Here is a 16614-nt window from a genome sequence, read left to right as displayed (position 1 = left end):
CTAAGCTTTCAACCCTAGTTACACACCAGCCCCAGCCTTGGCCCGACCTAAAACACTTCCTAATTATTCTGGAGAAGGTCCCTTACATAACTGTTCAAAGTTTCCCAAAGCCACAAACCTAGCTACCTGATTCCCCACTTTGGCCTGTCACCATTTCAGAGTGAAAATTCCCTCTCTTTGCCAGGCTCAAATAAGACAGTATTTGTGAAAGAGTTTTTCAAATCCTGTACTTTCTAAACTACCATGCAAGGATGTCCTGTCATCCTCCTTCTCCTCCTTGATTCAGTGTCATAACTAAAAATAAATAAATAAAAGTTGTGAGCTAATCCCCTGGCATGCGAATAATGAGCCTTGAAGAAGGGCGGGGGTGTACGTCAAATCTCGAGGAATTAGAGTCAATACTTCAAAGTGTCTTTAGCAGCTATTAAGGCTTGCAGACACCAGAAGAAGCCAAACAGTCCCATGGTAGCTCCTAACTCCTTGCCTATGATAACAGGTTTATGCCCTGTTGGTTAAAAATGTGTGTGGGCCTTGTATATACTCATGTCTGAATATGTTCTCACTCACACACCCATATGTATCTTTTTCAAAATCTATTTTGTATACTTGAAAGTCTAGAAGGATACACAGCAAAATGCTAACAGTGGTTCTCCCCAGGGTGGTACGTTAATGGATGATTTTTCATTTTTGCTTCCCCGTATATGAAAAATTTTCTAGAGTGAACATGTATTGTTCTGGTAATTAAAATTAATAGATAAATAATTGCCTCCATCTTGAAAGGGAGGAGGGAATAAAAGATCTCGGTTCTAGATTGACTCTGCTCCAGATCTGTGTGTTACTTTGGGGGCACAGATTATCCTCTCTAGTAAGACTGGAGGCCATTTCTGCTATGACATTCAAGGATCCTAACCACACCTCTGCTTGTTACTAATTATAGTTCCAACCCTCTCCCTACAATGACCCTGACTGAACTCCTAAGCTGCTACTCCAGTTTCTCAGGCTAAAATCTCAAGACCTTATCAGGTCCTCCATGCCTGTATGGAATAAACAAGTGAGTCTTCATGAAAAGCCCTGACACTACTGGCTACACCTCAGTTATATCAGCCCTGGTTGGGCTGAGACTAACACAGATGGAGCTCACCTTTCTTTCCAGCTAGGCAAGAATGACCCAACAGGCCTTGCTGCAGGAATTAAAAGGCAAGAGGCCTTCACATTCCTTATCACGCTGGGTTTGGATTAACTTCCCAGGGTCAAAGCAACAGCAGGATCTATAAGCAAATCCTGACAGGACACAGGGCAGCTGTGTCACCATGGAGACGGGATACCATAAACCCCACAATGTTTCAAAGAGATTTCACAACCTCGAATGATAAAGGAAATCGGAACCCAGAAAAGAAAAACTTTATGACCAATCCTGGGATGACTCTTAAAAGCAACCTCCTGAGGGTACTGTTGGCAGTAAAAATAAGAACTGAGTACATAGTGTGCTCCCAGGTATCAGGTGTTTCATCAACTCCTAGCTTGTGTTATTTCTGCTGCTGCTGCTAAGTCACTTCAGTCGTGTCCAACTCTGTGCGACCCCATAGACGGCAGCCCACTGGGCTCCCCCATCCCTGGGATTCTCCAGGCAAGAACACTGGAGTGGGTTGCCATTTCCTTCTCCAATGCATGCAAGTGAAAAGTGAAAGTGAAGTCGCTCAGTCGTGTCTGGCTCTTCTTCTCATCCCTTATTTTGTAGATTGGGAAGCTGAGGCTCAGAGAGGCCAGATAACTTGCCCAACATCACAGAGGTGATGAGCAAAAGAGCCAGGGTTTTATCTCATAGGAACTGGGTCTGAACCCTGAGTCTGACCTGAAAGCTTCCCCTAGACCTTGCCTCAGTGAGCACCCTTGGAGTTTCAAGGAGATAAACATGTGTGTAACCATTTGGTTGAAGAGGAGGAACTGCTACCAACCCTAACAAACAAAGCTCTACTCAAAAAGATAAACACTGAAAATGCCTAAGGTAAAAGCATAGGCTAGACACAAATAGGTCCTGAAAAGCAACGGAGACAGAGAGATGTCAACCATCCACACTTTGCCGATGGCTGAAGAGCTGGGTCTCTCCCTGCAGACATCTGTGGTCTCTCTGGCCAAGAATCCACAGGGCAGTTCCCTAAAATCCTGAAATCAGCACAGTGCCCAAGGGGCCAGGAGGGCCACGTCCCCAAGCCCAGTCAGTCACTTTCCAGCTCTGGGCCCTTGAGTGAGTCATCTGACCTAAGCCTATTTCCACACCTGTAAGCAGGAAGGACAAGGAGCAGGGAAGGGTGGTGCCTGGTGCACGCAGGAAACTGTCCCACTGGCTTCTCCCAGAATCTCTTCTCTGAGCCCTCTTTTCCACCAAGTCTTTCAGGAGGGGACTCCAGCAGGGACCTGAAGACCCCTGCCAAAAGAGGAAAGGCGACAGGCCAGGCTCCACCTGCCAGCCTGTTCCCTTCCTAACTAAGCGCTGGGCACAACTCCTCCAACCAACAGCTCCAACAGGAATGAGGCCTCTGACCACACAGGTCCCACGGCTGTGTCACCCACAGGATCAAGCTAGGCTGAACCAGTGCCAGAAGGAGCCCTTCCCACCAGCTGCTCCTCTCTGTCTTCTTTATGGTAAAGCTGAGGAATCCAGCTCCCAGAGAGAGGGAAGGAGGTTTGCTGCTTCTGACCTGCCCTTCTTGCTGCCCTGACCTTTCACCTCACCTGCCCGAGGCTCCCTTCACTCCTGGTTCATTTACCGGCCCTGGCGCACACAGGTGCACACAGATAAGTGACTGAAGTCCGTCTGAAACCCACGGGTCCTTAGCCAGAGCAGAAGGTTTCAGGAGGAATTAGGCTGGGGGTTGGGGGTCCCTTACAACCCAAGAAAGGAGCCCTAAGGGTCTCATATTAAACCTGTCTGCAGATTTGCTGGTTTCCGAGATTTTTTCTTTTATTGTCACTTTTTAGAACTTTCCTGGTAGCTCAGTCGGTAGAGAATCTGCAGTGCAGATTAACCGGGTTCGATCCCTGGGTCGGGAAGATCCCCTGGAAAAGGAAATGACAAACCACTCCAGTATCCTTGCCTGGAAAATCCCACAGACAGAGGAGCCTGGTGGGCTGCGGTCCATGGGGTCGCAAAGAGTCGGGTACGACTGAGCGACTAATACTTTTAAAACTTTCTTCACTCCTACCCCGCTGTGAACACTTTCACTGCCCACTTGCGAGTGACTCAACAAGACACGAGATCCCCAGGTCTTTGGAGAGCCGGGTCCCACCCCGCCACAGAAACTGAGACGCGGAGACTCAGCGGGCGATGCTCCTCCCGCCACCTGCGACTCACAGAGGGTTCCAGCGCTCGGGCAGGCGGCGGTGCAGCGAGATGCGGTCGCTGAGGTAGATGTTGATCTGGTGTAGCCGCACGCTCTCCTCCTGCAGCCGCAGCTCCTCGCCCTGCAACTGCAGCCGCACTGCCTCGCCCTGGGCGCCGAGAGCGTCCTCGGGCACCGGCGGCCGCGGCAGGACCGGGTCACGCCGCCCGGAGCGCTGGGTGCGCCGGAGTCCAGGCTCGGCCGCCCCGGCCCCGCGCCGCGCCCGCAGCACCGAGCTCAGCCCGGCCAGTGCTAGCAACGCCAACAGCGCCAGCAGCGCCTCCCGGCCGCGCCGCAGCCCTCGCGGGCAGCGTCTCCGCGCCGCACGCCCCAACATGCGCCCGCCAGCTGCGGCCAGCACCCGGCGCGCCCCAGGCGGCGGCGCAGCCAGCGACCCGGATCCCGGAACCGCCGCGCCGCCCCGCCCCCTTGCGCCCCGCCCCCGCCCCTGCGCCCCGCCCCCCTGCAGAGGGGGCGAACTTTCGCAGGGTCCCCAAGCCCGCTAGCTGAGACGCGGACCTTCCTCGCCGAACTGTGGGCTTTATTAAAAAGGTATAGGCTCAGTTCAGCTCCTGCCACGTCGTAAGTACTCCGTAAGTGTTGGCCGAATGCGCGTGTGCGGGGCGCTACAAAGTTCACTGCCATTATCTCCTCTGACCCTTGTGCTGTTGTGTGCTTAGTCGCCCATGGTGTCCGACTCTTTGCGACCTCATGGACTGTAGCCCACCAGGCTCCTCCATCCATGGGGATTCTCCAGGTAACAATACTGGAATGGGTTGCCACGCCCTCCTCCAGGGGATCTTCCCAACCGAGATCGAATGCAGATCCAATAAGAGAAGATTGCTGCTGCTGCTACTGCTAAGTCGCTTCAGTCGTGTCCGACTCTGTGCGACCCCATAGACGGCAGCCCACCAGGCTCCCCCGTCCCTGGGATTCTCCAGGCAAGAACACTGGAGTGGGTTGCCATTTCCTTCTCCACTGAATGAAAGTGAAAAGTGAAAGTGAAGTCGCTCAGTCGTGCCCGACTCAGCAACCCCGTGAACTGCAGCCCACCAGGCTCCTCCGTCCATGGGATTCTCCAGGCAAGAGTACTGGAGTAGGGTGCCATCACCTTCTTGGACTACTCCATTTTACATGAGGAGACCCTGGCACGGTGAGGCTAATTGACTCCAGGCTATTTCATTGAGGCCTGCAGGCATACCGACCTAGGACATATTGCTCCGATACCTTGCATAACAAACCCTCCACTGACTCCCTGTTACTCAATACCTATTCTGTTTCTTATTCCTCACTTTACAGATGCCTCCAAGAAATTGAACAAAGGAATGAACTATCCCTTGAGAAAAACATACACAGGCACCCATGATTGCACACATTCCCAGGCCATCCCTTTATGCTAAGTACCCTGGGCTTAGGCTCCAGGTTTTCCCTAGGGCGGCTTGCTGGAAATGTTTAATAGAGTCTAGAAATATCAATAACCTCAGATATGCAGATGACACCATCCTTATGGCAGAAAGTGAACAGAAACTAAAAAGCCTCTTGATGAAAGTGAAAGAGGAGAGTGAAAAAGTTGGCTTGAAGCTCAGCATTCAGAAAACAAAGATCATGGCATCTGGTCCCATCACTTCATGGGAAATAGATGGGGAAACAGTGGAAACAGTGTCAGACTTTATTTTTTTTGCCTCCAAAATCACTGTGGATGCTGATTGTAGCCATGAAATTAAAAGACGCTTACTCCTGGGAAGGAAAGTTATGACCAACCTAGATAGCATATTAAAAAGCAGAGACATTACTTTGCCAACAAAGGTCCGTCTAGTCAAGGCTATAGTTTTTCCAGTGGTCATGTATGAATGTGAGAGTTGGACTGTGAAGAAAGCTGATCACCGAAGAATTGATGCTTTTGAACTGTGGTGCTGGAGAAGACTCTTGAGAGTCCCTTGTACTGCAAGGAGATCCAACCAGTCCATTCTAAAGAAGATCAGTCCTGGGTGTTCACTGGAAGGACTGGTGCTAAAGCTGAAACTGCAATACTTTGGCCACCTCATGCTAAGAGTTGACTCACCGGAAATGACTCTGATGCTGGGAGGGCTTGGGGGCAGGAGGAGAAGGGGATGACAGAGAATGAGATGGCTGGATGGCATCACCGACTTGATGGACATGAGTTTGAGTAAACTCCGGGAGTTGATGATGGACAGGGAGGCCTGGCGTGCTGTGATTCATGGGGTCGCGGAGAGTCGGACACAACTGAGCGACTGAACTGAACTGAACTGAAACTATAGTGAGGCATGAGGCTCTCTCCAAGGTGGAAAATTCAAATGTGGGCCAAATAAACCTAAGTAATCAAAATGGGCTGGAAGAAGCACAAGCTGGAATCAAGATTGCTGGAGAAGTATCAATAACCTCAGGTATGCAGATGACCCCACCCTTATGGCAGAAAGTGAAGAGGAACTAAAAAGCCTCTTGATGAAAGTGAAAGAGGAGAGTGAAAAGGTTGGCTTGAAGCTCAACATTCAGAAAACAAAGATCATGGCATCTGGTCCCATCACTTCATGGGAAATAGATGGAAAAACAGTGGAAACGGTGTCAGACTTTATTTTTTTGGGCTCCAAAATCACTGCGGATGCTGATTGCAGCCAGGAAATTAAAAGACGCTTACTCCTTGGAAGGAAAGTTATGACCAACCTTGATAGTATATTAAAAAGCAGAGACATTACTTTGCCAACCAAGGTCTGTCTAGAAAAACCAAGGCTATGGTTTTTCCCGTGGTCATGTATGGATGTGAGAGTTGGACTGTGAAGAAAGCTGATCGCCGAAGAATTGATGCTTTTGAACTGTGGTGTTGGAGAAGACTCTTGAGAGTCCCTTGTACTGCAAGGAGATCCAACCAGACCATTCTAAAGGAGATCAATCCTGAGTGTTCATTGGAAGGACTGATGCTAAAGCTGAAACTGCAATACTTTGGCCACCTCATGTGACGAGTTGACTCACTGGAAAAGACTCTGATGCTGGGAAAGGTTGGGGGAGGGAGGAGAAGGGGACGACCGAGAATGAGATGGCTGGATGGCATCACCGACTCTGTGGACATGAGTTTGAGTGAACTCCGGGAGTTGGTGATGGACAGGGAGGCCTGGCATGCTGTGATTCATGGGGTCGTGGAGAGTCGGACACAACTGAGCGACTGAACTGAACTGAATCAAAATAAACAATAGTTTTAAAAATCAAAATGAATGCCAAAAGTCCATGATGAACAAAATATCAAAATCTGACCCTGTGCTTACACAGCTCACCTCACTCAACCTCATCCTAATCCCAGCCCAGATTCTATATCTTGATTGTAGTGGTGATTACATGGATATATACATATCTAAAAATTCACCAAGTTCCTCTTTAAAACCTATGCACTAGACCCATGAAAGTTATATCTTGGTGTTTAAAAAGCAAAAAATAAAGAGATACATAAAAAGAACAAAAAATAAAGGAGACTCCCTAGCCTCCAGGACAAGTGCTGAAGTCCTCAGCTTGACAGGAGAGGCCCCCAGAATATGACTCCAAATTCTGTAAGCCTATCACTGAGGGTAGAGGAGGCATGGTTTCCAGGCCTTTGCACAGGCTGTTCTCTCTGTTGGAAAAGCTTTTCCCGACCTAACAAACTACTACCCATCCTTCAAGGCCCTGCCAAAAGCCACCTCCTCCATGAAGCCTTCAGCAATTCCATAGCTTTTTAGGTAAACGTATTTGAAGTTCACATCATCCTTTTGTATATTAGTCAGAGTTCCACACAAGAAACAAAGCAGTAAGAGATATATTGAGATTTATTGCAAGAAACTGGCTTATGCAGTTGTGGATACAGGTCAAGCAAGTTCAAAACCTGTAGGGCAGGCCATCAGGAAGGACAGGCTGAAACTCCATGACAGTCCATAGGCAGAATTTATTTTCTAGGGCAATCTCAGTTCTGCTCATCAGGGCTTTAACTGATGAAATCATGCTCACCTAAACAACCTCCTTCCTTAAAGTCAACTGATCATAAATGTTAATCATATCTACAAAATGCCTTCAAGACAACATCTAGATTACTGTTTGATTGAATAATTGAGGATTAAAGCCTAGCCAAGGTGACACGTCAAACGGCCATGTCTATTAGTTTCCAAGAACTGCCATATCTAAGTACCACACACTAGGTGGCTGAAAACGACACAGACTTATTCCCTCAGTTCTGGAGGCTAGAGGTCTGTAATCAGTCTTATTAGCAGGGCCACGATCTCCCTGAAGACTCCAGGGAGAATCTCTTCCACCCTTGTCAGCCATCCTTGGCATTCCTTGACTGCCTTACTCCAATCTCTGCCTCCATACTCATATGACACTCTTCTGATTTTGCCTCTTTGTCCCTTCTATTTATTTTCTAAGGGCACTGGTCATTGGATGTGGGCCACTCTATTTAAGGCAGAATCTGACCTTGTGCTTACACAGCTCACCTCATTCATCTCACCCTAAGGCCAGCCCTGATCCTATATCTTGATTGTAGTGTAATCTTGATTACATCTGTAAAGATCTTTGGTGGGGAGGGACACAATTCAATGTTCTTGCTGCACGGTGTGCTAAGTAGCTTCAGTCTTTTTTCGACCCTATGGATCTTTACGACCCTACAGACTGTAGCCCACAGGCTCCTCTGTCCATGTGATTCTCCAGGCAAGAATACTGGAATGGGTTGCCATGCCCTTCTCCAGGGGATCTTCCCAACCCGGGGATCGAACCCACATTTCTTGTGTCTCCTGCATTGGTGGGTGCGCTCTTTACCACTAGCGCCACCTGGGAATGGATTGTATTTAATTCACAACCTGGCCTTGTAACAAAAATAATGTAAAGGACTAAGGCTGAGACCTCCCTGGTGGCTCAAATAGTAAAGCGTCTGCTTACAATGTGGAAGACCCAGGTTCGATCCCTGGGTCAGGAAGATCCTCTGGAGAAGGAAATGGCAACCACTCCAGTACTCTTGCCTGGAAAATCCCATGGAGGGAGGAGCGTGGTAGGCTACAGTCCATGGGGTCCTAAAGAGTCAGATACGACTGAGTGACTTCACTTTCACCTTTCACTAAGGCTGAGGTAACTTTATAATCCCAGAACTTGGTTCAGTGTCAGACACATAATAAGTGCTCAATTCATGGCTGACATTGTGTCACACACTCACTTCTGCAGGTGCCTACTTGAATTCATTGGGAAAGTATTAATACTTGATGGAGTGCTCAGCCTGGTTAAGTGCAGAGAGAAGTTACTCCCAAAATGTAACAGACATGAATTCTTTAGGTCTTCTTGATGGAAAGAACTTAGCAAATCTGTTTGGGAGTTTTCAAAATATGCTCCCAGAAATTCCAGGGGAAAACCACCCAGAAAAGTAGAAAGGAAGCTGATTGGGTGGTGCTCCAGTTCTTCTCCCTGAAATCAGAGCCTTAATACTTTATTTGCTTAATCTTTTCAACTTCTTTATTAGACTGCTCTTCCCTAATTACCAGAGAACTTGGTAACCAGGCCAGAGGAAGCATCTTGTTCAGGCCCACTGCTGATCAGTAGCAGAACAGGAAATAGAACAGGATAAAAAGGTGTGGCAGAGACTGCTAGATATCTGCCAACATCCAATCTTCTCATTTTCCTTAACAGTAGAATCCTTTAAAAAAATAATTGCTTGTTTTTCTGGACCCATGATCTTCCAAAATAAAGACTAGATTTCCCAGCCTTCCTTGCAGCTAGGCATGGCCAGGTGACTTAAGTGTGCCACTGATGGGCCATAAGTGGTGGTTTCAGATGGGGCTTCTGAGTCATGTCCTCAAAAGAAACTTCCTTACCTTTTCTTCTTGTATAGCAGATTGTGGCTATGAAGACGAGCTCAACCAACCTCCTTGGGTCATCCACTGAAAATGGTGAAACACCATGGCAGGAATCCAGTTCCTTAACATTGTGGACACTGAACCAGTCCAGATGGCCTCCTTCCAGGCTTTGTTTATGTGAGAGAGAAATAAACTTCTATAGTATCAAAGCCACTGTTTCTATGGGTTTTTTGTCCTAGACAGTCAAGTCTAATCCTCACTGATACCAAGGATTAGTTGCAAGAGGATTCTTCCCACATCTGACTCTGATACTATGGTGATTTTAAAACCAGGTTGCAGAACTTCCCTGGTGCTCCAGTTGTGGAGAATCTGCCTGTCAATGCAGGAGACACGGGTTCAATCCCTAGTCTGGGAGGATTCCACAAGCCGCAGGGCAACTAAGCCTATGCGCCACAAACCACTGAACCTGCACTCTAGAGCCCTCAAGCCACAGCAAAAGAAGTCCACATGCTCTGGAGCCCATGCTCTGCAACAAGAGAAGCCACCACAAAAGAAGACCATGCACTACAGCATAAGAGTAGCCCCCAGTCACCACACCTAGAGAAAGTCCACAAGCAGAAACAAGACCCAGTACAGCTAATAAATAAATAAAGCAAGGCTGAAAATTCTTTGAAACTCCCTCCCCTTGAATCAAGGCAGACTTGTAAGTGCTTCAACCAACAGAATATGGTAGCAAAGAAGTTAGGTTTATACTAGAAGTTACCAAAGAAGTTAGGTTTAACTTCTTAGGTTAGGTATAAAAGGCCATGAAGTTTCCACTTTGGGAAACTTCATGGGCCCACTGTTCTTAGAGTCTTGAGCTGCCAGGAAAGAAATATGACTATCCTGATGCCATCATGCTAGAGAAGCCATAGGCAGACACCCAGTCAACAGTGTCAGCTGAACCCAACCTTTAGCCACCCCAGGCATCAGACAGGTGAGTGAAGAAGCCATCTTGTAAATGGATCCTCATATCATCTCAGCTGTGTCCCCAGACATCACAAACCAGAGAATTGCCATCTTCAAACCCCTGACCCACAGAATCCATGAAGTTTTGGGATGGTTTGTAACACAACGATAGATAACTGGAACAAATGGGTGATTTTAATCAACATATTTCAACAGGAAATATTATTGAGCATCTGTGATGTGCCAGGTACCATGCTAGGGGATAGGCATGCTATAATGAGCAAGTGTCAATGATAAACAAAGCTGGACACTAGTTAAAATGGGAAGAACAGATTTGAATCAGTAACACACTATTGCACTAGGAAAGAGGGTCCAGTATGAACTCATTCAACTTTGATTTGCACAGAGGTAACTCAGAGTTTTAAGTAAAGTCGAAGAAGTGAAAAATTACAAAGGATTGGTCAGTGTAAATGATTAGCCCAGACATGTCTGTTGGCTGGCAGTCGTCAAAGTCAGACTCTATGCTCCCGCGGTGGCTGGGAAACAGAGGCCCTGTCCTTTCTGACGATTGCATTTTAAAAGAATGGCTTTCAGGTCTTTGAGAAAGATACTTCTGAATTTTAGGAGATATATACACATCTTAAGGGACAGAGAAAGATTTACAACTGTAAGCCCCTTTTAGTAAATGCTGTAAGAAAAGGTGGTCAGGGCCTCTAGCTAGGTGTTGGACAGAACAAACAGCAAATTCTTTGGATAGCCTTGAGCTTTCTCAGGCAGGCACTTAAGGGATCACAGTCTTTTTTTTTTTTTTCTTTTCCCTGCTCTGCATGGCATGCAGGATCTTAGTTTCCCTCTTAGGGATCAAACCTGCTCCCCCTGCAGCGGGAACCTGGAGTCTTAACCACTGGACTGCCAGGGAAGTCCCAGGGTCATAGTCTTTGAAACTATGTTAGTGTTTAAGTCTTTTTAATGTGAGGGGAAATGGGTGGATAAAATCATTTGAGTGTATAGCTTTTACAGCTCATGGTTGAGCCCTAGTCAAGAAGAGGGTTTGGAGGAACCTGTCTAGAGTTTGGTCATGGAGAGAATCTTGTCATAAGACAGATACTTTTGACATCATGGTGTTGAGAGTGTGATGGAATGGATAGATAATAAAAAGATAACTTATTAGGGTTGTGATAAGTATTTTGAAGAAAAATTACAGGGTGCTAAAAGGACTTATACGAGTAGAATCTGGTTCAGGGGTTTAGGAAGGCTTCTATGAAGAAGTTATGTTTATATGGATAACTGAATGTTAAAGTGATATCAGAGATTTGAAGTCATATATTGGTTAATCTGGAACTCCTGCTGGTGCCCAACTCAGGGAATTTGATAGTCTTGTGTCTCCTATAGAAAGTTAGAGTGTGTAAACTGGTAAACTAGTCCAAAGCTTTTTATCAGATATTCTCTATTTTCAAAGGGATCACAGCCAAAAAGTTAAGAAGCAGAAGTCTGGTCTGATTCTCTCATTTTACACATGGGGAGCCTGAGACACAGGGTGGGGAGATGGTCTCCAACAAGTTGATGGCTCAGGCAGAGTAGGATCTAACTTGCCATCTGCTTCGATTTTCAGTCTCTAGTAACTGGGCTCCCTGGAGGATATGGCTCTTCCACGAGCCATCTCCCCCAGGGCTCCAGGACGGGAATGGGGTTTGGAGTGAACCAGGGAACGCAGCTCCGACCCAGAACTGCTGCTGGTATCAGACTAGTGAGAGGTGACTCCACCCACAATAGAGTCTGCTGGTTGGAAGGCAGGTGTGATAGGAAAGGCTTGGAGCTGTGTCTTCTGGCCTCTGTCCAAACACTCAACACATTTAAGATCTGTGGTCAGATTAGAAAACAGACAAGGATTACAACTTGGATTAGTTTACCAGATTGGAATACTTCCCAACAAAGGTTCAGTTGCAGAGAAAAGAGTGATGGAATTAGGCCTCATAAGACCTAGGTTCAAGTCCCAGGTAATGCATACAAGCTGTCACTTATTGAGCATCTATATATATATATAATATTGAGCACCTATATAGATTATATATATACATATTCTCAGGTTGCGCTGAGTGGTAAAGAACCCGTCTGCCGATGTAGGAGACATAAGAGATATGGGTTTGATCTGTGGGTTGGGAAGATGCCCTGGAGGAGGGAATGGCAACCCACTCCAGTATTCTTGCTTAGAGAATCCCATGGGCAGACAACCCTGGCGGGCTACAGTCTATAGGGTCGAAAAGTGTTGGTCATGACAGAAGGGACTTAGGCAGGCATGTTTATATATATAAAGTCTAGCAATTTATCTATATATACATATATATGCATAGACTTTATAATATGCATATATATAAACTGCTGCTTTTTATTTATATATATGCATATTATAAAGTCTATGCATATATATGTATATATAAATTGCTAAACTTTATATAAACTGCTAGACCTTATCTGCATATATATATAAATGGACTGCTAGACTTTATTTTTCATGTATAATCTCACTTTAACCCCTGACAACCTTACAAGGTGGTCAGATGAGAAAACTCGGGTTCAGAGAAGTAAGGTAGTTTATCCATGGTCACACAATACACAAGTGGCAGAACAAGGATCTGAGTCCAGGTGTCAAGGGCCTAGTTCAGGATTTTCTACCACACACCTCAATGGCAGGCTGCTGTGAGACCACAGGCAGCTTAGCCTCATGGGCAGGAGCACCTCCTTGGAGCCCAGTTGCTTGAGCTCAAACCCCAGCCCTATCACAGACTGCTGTGAGGCCTTAGGAAAGTTACTTAACCTCTTTCAACTCAAAGTACTGATCTTTAAAATGCTGGTGATAATAATAGTACCTGAGTAAGGTTTTTGGAAGGACTGAGTCATGTAGTCCACACAGATAGCCTCCCTGGACACAAAGCAGGGTGGAAACAGCTTTTGCAAGAGCAAATGGAAAATGCCTAGTGCTTTGCTACTCAAAGTGTGGGCCTTAGATCAGCAAATAGTGTGTTAATAGAGGTAAAGAAGTTACTCTACTTACCCAGAGTATTATGTAAATATTACTAACGATGATAAGTTGGCACCCATAGAGGGCAATTTCAGTGGGGACCTTATTCTTCTCATACCTCTTCCCAAACAGAGTAGCTTACCCTCTCCTTGGGTTTCTTGTTAGTTGGAGGAGCTTATTTGTTCTTTGATTACACCATCTTATTTGCTGCTCAGCCAACAGATAGATTTCTGTAGAAGGCACTTTGATTTGTCATATTAGTTCCCTTCACAGAGGGTCATTACATTTCTTTTAGAGTCTAGTAAGATATATGGCAACGGTACTTCAAACATTAGTGGGGAAAAGAGAGCTGATACAATCAGTGATCAGGGCAACTTGATAAACATTTGGAAAAATAAAGTTAAATGCCAGCCTCACACCTCGCATGCAAGCTAAGTTTCTTCAGTCATGTCCGACTCTTTGTGACCCTATGGACTGCAGCCTGCCAGGCTTCTGTCCATGGGGATTCTCCAGGCAAGAATACTGGAGTGGACTGCTCGGCCCTCTTCCAGGGGGTCTTCCTGACCCAGGGATCAAACATGCGTCTCTTTTGTCTCCTGCATTGGTAGGTGGGTTCTTTAACACTAGTGCCACCTGGGAATCCCCAACCTCACACTTTACACCAAAGCAAATTTCAGATGATCTAAGAATGTCAAAGTAAACAAAAATAAATAAATAAATAAAATCCAATAATGAAAGTATTGGATGAAAATACCCAGAGATCATTACAGAAAAGATTTATAAATTTGACTACATAAATTTTTTAAATTCTGTAAGGTCCAAAATAATATAAGCTCAAGACAAAAGGCAAGTCAGAAAGACATATCTGCAGATGACGTTTACTCAATATATGAATTAACAGAGAAATAAAAAGAAAAACTATAAATCAAAATGACCAAAGGATTTGAATAGACAGCTCCCACAAAAAAGAGATCTAAAGAGGTCTATAAATGTATCAAAATATCTTCAACTTCTCTACTTAAAAAGCAAGCAGACTAAACTTACTGCAAAACAGTTTTTCACCAATCAGATTGTAAAGATAAAACAGGTTATTAATTCCAGTGTTGTCAAGGATGTGAATAAACAGGTACTCTTATCCAGTTGGTAGGAATGCAAACTGGTATAACCTTTTGGAAAGCAATTAGGCAAGATTTATTTGCAATGTTAGTGTTTATATCCTGTTGATTCTGCAGTTTCACATCTACCAATTTATTCAACAGAAATAGATTCGTAAGTGCTCAAGAGATAAGCTTACAGGAAGCTGATTGCAGTATTGTATGTAAAATCAAAAAGTTGGAAACAACCCAGATATCCACTAAAAGGAGATTATGAAACAAAGTACTGCACACCCATACAGTGTCATTAACAAGAATGACATTAATTCTAGGTGTTTAACATACAAATGAGCTTAAGCTGCATTGTTAAGTTAAAAAAAAGCAAGTTGTAGAGCCAAATGAATAGTATGATCCTATTTGGGTAAAGTATGTTGAAATGAACAAAGGAAAAACTCTAAAGAAATAGTCACCAAACCATTACTCATGTCATACTTATTTCTGATCAGTGAGACTCTTTGGCCCTTTCATTTTCATTCCATTTACTATTTTTTCAACAAATATTTATTGATCACCTACTACTTGACAGGCAATGTACTAGATTCAAGGGATATGATGGTAAATACCCAAAGTATGGAGCTAAAGAAGCCAACATTCTATATTTCTACAACACTGGAATTCTTACAACAAATATTATCATCTTATCAGGAAAAAAAAGACATTTTAAGGTAAATCAATATTCTTTAGAGATTACTTCCACGCTTCTTACCTCCCTGCTAATCCACTGCACCAATCTCTGGATCCCTGTTCTCTCTTTCCAATGTTACTTCCTCTCTTATTGTACAACTACCCAGAACACATCCAGTCTTTCTGCCCAACTTGTGGTCAAGCTCTCCCATGAAGCTGTCAGTGACACCCCCGAACTCTGACACTTCACTCTGAACTGACGGCGAAAGCTTACAGTCTGTCCTGTTCCACAATCATGTGAGATTCCCTGGGGACCATCTTAACACACATAATGTCTGGCACACAGGAGGCACTCAGTGTTGGCTGAACAGGGATTGTGTCTGTGATGAAGGTGCACTACTCAGCTGGCCTTGCAAAAGAAACTGCTTCAGGGAGAACAGCTGACTGAGAACATCTAGCTGTGATATCCTTCCTGCGGCTATGCTTCCTTAGGTTTCTCCCAGTGACCAAACATGGTGGGGACACTAGAACCCAGCCATTTCTGTCTGATGCACGAAGTTCAGTTCAGTTCAGTTCAGTTCAGTTCAGTCACTCAGTTGTGTCTGACTCTTTGTGACCCCATGAATCATAGTACGCCAGGCCTCCCTGTCCATCACCAACTCCCGGAGTTCACTCAAACTCATGTCCATCGAGTCGGTGATGCCATCCAGCCATCTGATTCTCTGTCGTCTCCTTCTCCTCCCGCCCCCAATCGTTCCCAGCAGCAGAGTCTTTTTAGTGAGTCAGCTCATCACATGAGGTGGCCAAAGTATTGGAGTTTCAGCTTTAGCATCAGTCCTTCCAATGAACACCCAGGATTGATCTCCTTTAGAATGGGCTGGTTGGATCTCCTTGCAGTCCAAGGGACTCTCAAGAGTCTTCTCCAACACCACAGTTCAAAAGCATCAATTCTTCGGCGATCAGCCTTCTTCACAGTCCAACTCTCACATCCATACATGACCACTGGAAAAACCATAGCCTTGACTAGGAGGACCTTTGCTGGCAAAGTAATGTCTCTGTTTTTTAATATGCTATCTAGGTTGGTCATAACTTTCCTTCCAAGGAGTAAGCATCTTTTAATTTCATGGCTGCAATCAGCATCTGCAGTGATTTTGGAGCCCAAAAAAATAAAATCTGACACTGTTTCCACTGTTTCCCCATCTATTTCCCATGAAATGATGGGACCAGATGCCATGATCTTTGTTTTCTGAATGTTGAGCTTCAAGCCAACCTTTTCAATCTCCTCTTTCACTTTCATCAAGAGGCTTTTGAGTTCCTCTTCACTTTCTGCCATAAGGGTGGTGTCATCTGCATACCTGAGGTTATTGATATTTCTCCCAGCAATCTTGATTCCAACTTGTGTTTCTTCCAGCCCAGCGTGCCTCATGATGTACTCTGCATATAAGTTAAATAAGCACGGTGACAATATACAACCTTGACGTACTCCTTTTTCTATTTGGAACCAGTCTGTTGTCCAGTTCTAACTGTTGCTTCCTGACCTGCATACAGGTTTCTCAAGAGGCAGGTCAGGTGGTCTGGTAAAGCAATCTCTTTCAGAATTTTCCACAGTTTATTCGCAGACTCCCTTTGCCTGGGCACTCCCCATCAACCTGGTTGAGTCATCCCCAAAA

At 45.4% G+C, this 16614-nt stretch overlaps 1 protein-coding gene across 1 annotated transcript in view; it reads right to left on the bottom strand.

Annotated features, from left to right (window-relative positions):
* The window catches only part of GALNT12 (polypeptide N-acetylgalactosaminyltransferase 12), a 33298-nt gene extending 29521 nt beyond the window's left edge, over positions 1–3777 (bottom strand). Inside the window, exon 1 of the mRNA XM_055427131.2 lies at positions 3353–3777. Coding sequence (XP_055283106.2) covers positions 3353–3717 — 365 coding nt within the window. The 5' untranslated portion in view covers positions 3718–3777. The remainder of the gene's footprint in view (positions 1–3352) is intronic.
* Positions 3778–16614: the final 12837 nt, after the last annotated feature.

The sequence above is a fragment of the Moschus berezovskii genome, chromosome 7 (assembly GCF_049115385.1).
Source record: "Moschus berezovskii isolate FMDL1 chromosome 7, NW_MosBer_1.0, whole genome shotgun sequence".
In the NCBI taxonomy this organism is placed as follows: domain Eukaryota; kingdom Metazoa; phylum Chordata; class Mammalia; order Artiodactyla; family Moschidae; genus Moschus; species Moschus berezovskii.
The sequence above is the reverse complement of the archived record's forward strand: the minus strand, read 5'-3'. Positions and strand labels throughout refer to the sequence as shown.